The 9,147-nt window shown below is 39.9% G+C and overlaps 1 protein-coding gene across 1 annotated transcript; it reads right to left on the minus strand.

Annotated features, from left to right (window-relative positions):
• Positions 1-2,317: 2,317 nt before the first annotated feature.
• Positions 2,318-4,375, minus strand: LOC131957768 (methyltransferase-like protein 27). Its single transcript, XM_059322538.1, has 4 exons — positions 4,351-4,375; positions 3,739-3,894; positions 3,081-3,177; positions 2,318-2,492 (listed from the first exon to the last, which is right to left on the minus strand). The coding sequence occupies exons 1-4, from the start codon at positions 4,373-4,375 to the stop codon at positions 2,318-2,320; spliced, it is 453 nt and encodes a 150-aa protein (XP_059178521.1).
• Positions 4,376-9,147: the final 4,772 nt, after the last annotated feature.

The raw sequence follows: 9,147 nt of genomic DNA on the forward strand, positions 1-9,147 counted from the left end.
TATTATTCCAACGAAGAGAAAAAAAAAAATTATGCTTAGGTTTTTATAGGCCTATATATTTTATTGAATGCGGAGGATTAGCTTCAATCTATTAGGTAAAAAAAACATTACCTTGTATTAAAACTGCTAGATTTGTTTACAAAGGAATTCGCTATTTTATTTAGAACAGGAAATGTCTGGAAAATTATTAAATTTTCTAAAAACTTGACAAAATGAGATGGTTAATTTTGTGATTTACATGTTAATGCATAGGCTTACTGAATTACTAATTAATTTACGGTTTCATAATTGAGTAGATAGCGACCGTCTAACCAGTATTAATTCTTCTCTTCAAATTAGTTCGCATGGTACATTAAGTTTCATTTGTTGTCAAAATTACGTTTTAAAAAATTAAATGAAATATCGATTCCAACTCTAACTAGATTAAATTTCACGTTTCTTTTAAGAATATATCTGTGTTATCTTTGTCATTGTATTATCATGTTTTGTTGTATGCAAGTACTATGTAATAGTAAAGTTCCCAATCTAACCTGAAGGTCCATGGGGTAAGTGGAGATCACCTATTTCAGTGTACTCTGAAGGGATAATGGTCAGCACTTGGTGGATTTACTGATTTTAACCACGGTTGAACTCGAGACTTTTGGGTTAGCAGTCTAGTGCTCTATCGCTAGACCACGCCGTTCCACTGTCCAGCTAAGGCAGCAGTTATTTGAATTTAAAGTATTCTCGCCTAGATGGGTTGCTGTCCCCAGCTAACAAACCTCATTTGCCTGGCTTTTGTTGATTACTGAGTGTTATGTATTACGTACAATCTTTTTGTATCCAGTTTATTGTGAAAGATTGCATAGAGATGAGATCAAAATACACAGATTGCTGAACACAGGACATCAATGCAGTGTTTCTTTCAGACTTTTTTTCTCCAGGCGGGGGGGGGGGGGCGGACTAAAATTTCCGGGGGGGATGGGACGGACACTGTTAAAAGTATATATTTTCTATATAAATTCCATTTCGTTCGGGGGGGGGGGGGGGGGGGGGGGGGGGGGGCGGTAGACTTTCTTCGGTGGGGCTCGCCCCCCCCCCCGAAGAGATGCCTGGAAGAAACTCTGCATCAATGTCATCGGAATGGCTCTGGTTTCCCGAAGACGTCAGGTATTTCTCTAGTCTCAAACTCAGCAGATTTAAGATGGAATATTTCCAATCAATCGCTAAAACAAGCGGTACACAATTTTAGAACAAAAGAAACGTCGAAATTAATAAACATTTTTTTAATCAACTTGAAGTAAACGTACTATACAAATAATGCTCTGGAAAAAATGTTCGGTGTTTTATGGTGATTTTCATCAGGTGTAGAAAAATTAACACATGCATATTAAATACAATAGTTTCTACTAGTGGAAGATAATGGTATTTTGTACGACAACGCCAATATGTATTTTATGGTACAGTATCTAAATGCAATAAATAAAGCAAGATGGTTTATGAAAGCAACTATTGAGATCCGGTCAATGACTCCACTCCACTAAGACGTCCACGGCCCACCGTGTGTTGATGCAAGACGTCAATGACTCCACTAAACCACATGCAAGACGTCAATGACTCCACTAAACCACATGCAAGACGTCAATGACCCCAATAAGCCACCTGTAAGACGTCCACTATTCCCCGTGTGTTGATGTAGAAGTTTGGTATCAGGACCTTACATCCCCCCCCCCCCTAATCACAACTTGACAAGACGTCAATGACTCCACTAAGCGAACTGTACGACGTCAATGACTCCACTAAGTCACCTGTAAGACGTCCACGATTCCCCGTGTGTTGATGTAGAAGTTTGATATCAGGACCTTACATCCCCCCCCCCCAAATCCCAACTTGACAAGACGTCAATGACTCCACTAAACCACATACAAGACATCAATGACTCCACTCCACTAAGCCACCTGTAAGACGTCAACGACTCCACTAAACCACATGCAAGACTTCAATGACTCCACTAAACCACATGCAAGACATCAATGACTCCACTAAACCACATGCAAGACGTCAATGACTCCACTAAACCACATGCAAGACGTCAATGACTCCACTAAGCGACCTGTAAGACGTCCACGACACCCATTGTGTTGATGTAGAAGTTTGGTATCAGGACCTCACCCCACCCCCCCCCCCAACCCCCACCCCACCCCCACTAAGCCACTTGTAAGACGTCAATGACTCCACTAAGCCACATGTAAGACGTCCACGACACCCATTGTGTTGATGTAGAAGTTTGGTATCAGGACCTCACCCCACCCCCCCCCCAACCCCCACCCCACCCCCACTAAGCCACATGTAAGACGTCCACGACCCCCCGTGTGTTGATGTAGAAGTTTGGTATCAGGACCTTACAGTGCCGTGACCACAGTCCGTCTTCCTCCAACCTTCTCATCTCTTTCTCCCAAGACTTGCCGTAGTTGGTGCTCAGTACGTCCGAGCTGTATGCAACTATACAAAACCTGTAATGGTCAGGATAAATCATACATGATATATAAGATGGTGACTAAGAAGACGCGCAATAAAAAAGTGAAACTGAAAATAGCACACAATAAAAGTGCGTATAGGAATTTTTTGTGTTTGTTCGAAATTTTAAAAACGTTAAATAAATAGGAAGTGATCTCCCCTAAACTTTCTCGTATATTCTAATATAACATGTAGGTTGGGATGGCACTTGTAGCATAATAGGGCTAAGGAAATATAGAAGGTCGTAACAAAAACGCTAGTTTGTTGTTCTTTCTTGATTTTCTTTCTCGTTTTTTTTTTTGTTTTTTGTTTTGTTTTGAGAAGACACATAGGGGTGAAATTTTTCTAGAATATGCTTCATGAGAATATCCCTTTATAAAGCACTAATTTCCCGCTCCCTTATACATATTTTCAATAGAATAGAACGAAGTAGAAAAAATTGTGCACCAAAAGAAGCATAAAAGTTATCAAATTCTTATGTAATTAAATCTACAATTAAAAATGTAAGAAATGACGTTGAAAGAATAAAAAGCGAAATACACGTACACATGAAATGCTAACTGGCAACCCAAAAACCTACTCACCCGCCTGATTTAGTAACACGTATAATTTCTGCAAGTGCTGACACAGGAAGATGGTTTTCCAGGACTGCCCCGGATGTAACAACAGCATCATAGAAGCCTAGGGGAGAAGTGGAGGCTCAATGTCTTTGTGGTACATATAATGGGAACAGAAGGTTAGTAGTTGTGCATCTAACTTCGGGAAAATAATTTAATAAAATTAAAATTTAATTTTTAAAATGCTAAAATAGTATAGAAAAGTAACAAAATTAGTTCTTTTTTAAATAATTTGTTACGTGAATTTCCATCAAGTTAAGGATGGCCATCTGTCTTTGATTGGGAAAAATGCACAGTAAAAAAAAATGTTATCTGGGTGAACAGAAGGTTAGAATTTGTGCATCTAACTTCGGGAAAGTAATTTAATTTTAAAAAAAACTTAATTTTTAAAATGCTAAAATTGTATAGAAAAATAACAAAATTAGTTCGTTGTTTTTTTTTTAATAATTTGCTACGTCGATTCTCATCAAGCTGAGAATGACCATCCGGCTTTGATTAAGGAAAATGCACAATTAAAAAATATAATCTGGGGATTTTAAAGTTACCCGGGCCTCTTGGACGCAGCCCATCCAACCCTTAAAACGATTAAATGTCTTGCTTCAATTTCGGCACATAAACAACTCACCGTTTTTAACCGGAAGTCCGGTGTCGTCATTGATGACGCTGCAAATAAACTTGGAGTAGACCTTCTTCCTGCGGCAGACGTCCAGCATGGCACACGAGCCGTCGTGCGCGTGCACGTTCTCAAAGCCGTGCCTAGACAACTCTTCTCCCACCTGCCCTGTGGGTCAAAGGTCAAGTTCAGTTTTATTGGTTTGGATAATAACTAACCTAGCTTTCCGCCAAAAAAAGACTATAAAATAAAAGTTCCTAATGATTTTTCTGCTTATTTTAAATATGTCCTAAAATTATTTAAAATAAAATGCACACAAACAATTTTGAATAACTTTTTGAAGATTTTCGAATATATCCTTAAAAACACAAAATTTTAATAATTTATTAAAGTTATATAAAATTTAGGGTCAGGGCTAGCTTTATTGTGAAATATTTAACAGTAAAACTACTGTTTCAACTCATACCTGAGAAGCAGCTTTTAGTATTATTATTTGTATAGTATAGTATTCTTATTATTTGTTTTAAAAAAATATTCGGCGATGTAATTATAAAATAATACTTCTGTTTTAAACGAAGCACCTTACTTTGAATTATACAATCGTCTACATAAACAGAACTTAACTTGTTGTAGGATAGCCATTTATCATGTCATTTAATACAGCTCCACGAAAACTACTGCTCATCTAAGGGTGGGACCTACCAGTGGCGTAGCGAGGTCGGGTGTCACCCGGTGTGGCACTTAATGGTGTCACCCCCCCCCCCCCCCAGAGGCGTTGCGACCCTTCCCGGGGACAAACTTTCATGTTTTTGATTTGCACCCCCCCCTCTCTCAAACTTTCGATTTGCACCCCCCCCCTCAAGTTTTTTATTTACACCCCCCCCCCCATCAAAATTTCGATTTGCACCCCCCCCCTTCAAGTTTTTCTCTATATATTTCGCTATTTTTTGCCTTGGTGTCCCCCCCCCCTAAATGGTGTCACCCGGTGCGGTCCGCACCCCCCGCCCCCACCCCCCCCCACCCCCCCTCGCTACGCCCCTGGGACCTACACCGAACATACGGCCCCACTAAAGCTACGGGTTATCTCAGAGTGGAACTTACCAGGACCAGATGCCAAGTCTAACACCCGAACATATTCCCTGGCATGCACGAAAATGCCAGCCAACATCTGCGCACAGTAGACCGGTGCCTTGTACTCCATAGCTTGGGCGTTCTCTTCATACTTCATCACGTTCTCGGGGGTGCTGTAGTCTGTGAAATGGAGGGGAGGGAGATTCAACACGAGTTTAAAACGTTTTGTTACATGTTTTATAATATGTAAACCGTATAACATTGTCTTGAATTAAATCATCTTGCTACGGTACTATAGATCGCGGTTTGCGACCAGTAGACATCGCTTAAATGGGGGGGGGGGGGCGTTTTTAATGTTTTCTTTATTTTTGCGATGTCTTTCTACACCATAACAGTTGCCCTTGCAGAAAACGTATCAAATAAAGTTTTTAGTTTAAAAGAATTAGTGTACACAAGAACGTACATACGAACCAACAGACGTACCAACAAACAGATGCACCTACATATGTACCAACATATGTTCCAACAGATGTAACAATAGATGTATCTGCAGATGCACCTTTAGATATACCAACAGATGTACCAACAGATGTACCAACAGATGTACCAACAGATGTATATATGTACTAATAGATGTACCAACAGATGTACCAACAGATGTACTAACAGATGTACCAACAGATGTACCAACAGATGTACCAACAGATGTACCAACAGATGTACCAACAGATGTACTAACAGATGTACCAACAGATGTACCAACAGATGTTCCACAGATGTACCAACAGAGGTAACTGCAGATGCACTAGAAGATGCACCTGCAGATGTACCGACAGATGTTCCACCAGATGTACCAACAGATGTACCAAAAGATGTACCAACAGATGTACCAACAGATGTACCAACAGATGTACCAACAGATGTACCAACAGATGTACCAACAGATGTACCAACAGATGTACCAACAGATGTACCAACAGATGTACCAACAGATGTACCAACAGATGTATATATGTACCAATAGATGTACCAACAGATGTACCAACAAATGTACCAACAGATGTACCAACAGATGTACCAACAGATGTACCAACAGATGTACCAACAGATGTACCAACAGATGTACCAACAGATGTACCAACAGATTTACCAACAGATGTACCAACAGATGTACCTGTAGATGCACCTGCAGATGTACCTACCTTTGATGCAGCGTTCGATATTAGCAGCCTGGCTGCTCACGTATCTGGTTGCATCAGAACGAGGCTGTGAATACAACGTAAACATTTTCTCAACTTTTCCATAAAAATTCAAAACTTCAGCAAAACGATAATTTGACTTATTCTTCAGAGTGTATTCGCTGTCAGTACCAGAATCTCAACAAACATTGGCGAATCGAGGCTGTATTTATAGCGTTAGGAGATTTAATACCGAAGTTTGATTGCATTTGACATTTGACATACAAAGTAATGCCGTTATGAAAGTATTAGGTCATTTTATTTATTTGTTTATTGTAAATAGATATCACAATAAAAAAACAATAAAATATGTGTTTTATTGTCATGAACAGAACTTTGAACTTTAAACTAGATTCTCAGAACATTTGATGGAAAACTTTTGCATTTTTAAACATCAATTCTCGCTTTTTACCCTGACTTGTTGAGGAAACACGAGCGTTGCACGCTCTGATCACTAAGGTCATTAAACGGTAGTCCATTTTTTAAACTGCTAATAGCTGCCTCTAAATGAAACAACCAATGAGAAGTGAGTTTCCGCTATCTGCATGTTCCCGCCATGATCAACGTATGCAATCAAAACAATGTTTTTAAGCCATTGTTTTAAATTATTTAAGAAATTAAATAAATCTTAAGAAATATTGTCTTAAGGTTGAAACTTGAAATTACATTATTTATACTTTGCCCTTATTCGACAACATCATTGTGTCGGCTAAACTAAAGGCTAAAAACCCATAGGACAATTTGAAATAGTTCGGTTTTTTTTTTATACCGCCATTATATCTGGGTGTGCAATATGACTAGGAATGGGGCGGTGTGGTTGGGTGGTAGAGTGCATGAGTTCTAACCGAAAGTTCGGATCCCGGGATTGAGTTTGAAGGGCTTCTCTTATTCCACCCAGCTCATATGGGTACCTGACCCCACTTTAAGGAAAGGCGGATGGGTTTAGGGCTGACCACATTATCCATTCATATACCAAGGACACAGAAACAAGCAGTATATTTTTTTCAGACATTTTCTCTGGGGGAGGGGGAGATGAGAGTCACTTGAAAATTTCGGGGAGGCTACGCCGGGTGAGACCAAGACAAATGATTGCAAGATATATAGAGTATGTGTGTTTTTTGCTAGTTCAATATGTTAACAGAGTTTCTTCCAGGCATCTCTTCGGGGGGACGAAGTCCCCCCCCCCCCCCCCCCGAAAGTTTTTTACCGCCCCCCCCCCCCCCCCGAACGAAATGAAATTTATATAATTTATATAGAAAATATATACTTTTAACAGTGTCCGTCCGCCCCCCTCGAAGAAAGTCTACTGCCCCCCCCCCCCCCCCGAAAATTTCAAGTGCCCCCCCCCCCCCCGGAGAAAAAAGTCTGGAAGAAACACTGTATGTTAATAACATAATGACAATCTCGACAAGGGAGGAGGGGTGGGGAGTGTGTGTGTGGGGGGGGGGGAGGAGCTGACACAATGACGTAAACATGCAAACTCTAGTGAAAACAATTTCACCAGCTGTTTTAACAACCGACTATAGATAAACATCATTAGTATTAAATGTGAACATATTAAAGGTTTAACCGGGGGAGGCGGGGTGACACCATGTGTTGTCGTACCGGGTGACACCCGACCTAGCGGCGCCACTGATCTTGACGTAAATACACCGTTAAAGGAAAATTTCGGTAGCACTTTGGTGATAGCAGAAATTTCTCTGTAAGTTTGGTAACAAAATAGAAAAGAACATGTGGCCGTGCGTCAGAAATTTAATAGGACAATTTTAGATTATGAATGTCCTTGACTTGAGACAATGAAAACAAACTTTGCACGAAAAAAAAAATGAACTTGCACTTGAAATAGCACGCGCCCGAGTTTGGACTAGAGGGGCGTGGAGTTCGCTAGTTCTCGTTGATAGATAGTCAAGTTCAGAGTAGCTCACGGTATCAGAGTATGGCTAGTTCTGATTGCGAGACATGGTAGTTTATCGTGGCTTAAGATTATAGAGTAGCCTATGGCATGTTCTGATTGCGAGACATGGTAGTTTATAGTGGCTTAAAATATTAGAGTATGGAAGGTTCTGAATGCGAGACATGTAAGTTTATAGTGGCTTAAAATAGATTTTAGTTTTCTCCATGAAAGAATATATATATATATATATATATATATATATATATATATATATATATATATATATATATATATATATATATATATATATATATATATATATATGTCTGTGTATCTGTTGTTTATGTGAGTGTGCTATGTAAACTGACCTATTGTACTGCTAGCAAAAGCTGTTATCTTTTATTTGTTTGTTTTAGTTGTTATTTGATTATTTTTATCATATCGGGCTGACGTCCTAACCGGATTTTTTTTTTCCAAAGTTGACATGTTTGATCAGCGTTCGAAATGTCAGCGGTCTCTCGTGTTAAGTGACCTGTCTACAGAGGCGTAGCGACTCGTTCCGGCGCCCGGTCGAACTATCAAATGTGCGCCACAAGGGCAAAAATTACGCCCCCCCCCCCCCACCATCATTTTACAAGTCACTATCCCTTGACAGTTTTTATTATTATTTTTATATCACAAATTTGAAAACAGTTAAGTCATTCAGGAAAGTTAAGTAGTTGTCTATTTTATTAACTTCAACTGAACATCATTCTGTAATGCGGCTCAAAATTAAGTTTTAAATTATTATTTTTGCCCAGTTTGGCGTACCCACCCAAGCCCCCCCCCCCCTATCCTCCTTCGGGTTGGCGCCCCTTGCACCCTCCCGCCTCTGTCTGTCTACTGTGAAGACAAACCTGTATCAGTTAACTACTTGTCAATCCCATCAATAATCACTTACCAACAATTATGGAAATGATGCAACCACCTGAATTGATTTCATTTCGATGCATGAACTGTGCAGTGCACGTATATTAGAATACAGAATTTCAGAGGCGTCGCGAGGCGGGAGCCGGGGGGGGGGGGGGGGGGTTGCGGACCGCACCGGGTGACACCATGACAAAAAATTGAAAAATGTATCGTAGAAAAATAGTTAATTTATGATTAGAGTTAAAAAGTCCGATATGGGGGAGGGGGTGACACCTGGACGTAAACCTGCCAATTATAGAACTGTGAGCA

Source organism: Physella acuta, unplaced genomic scaffold (genome assembly GCF_028476545.2).
Source record: "Physella acuta isolate Inbredline_101_S28 unplaced genomic scaffold, ASM2847654v3 ptg001264l, whole genome shotgun sequence".
NCBI classification, from domain to species: Eukaryota; Metazoa; Mollusca; class Gastropoda; family Physidae; genus Physella; species Physella acuta.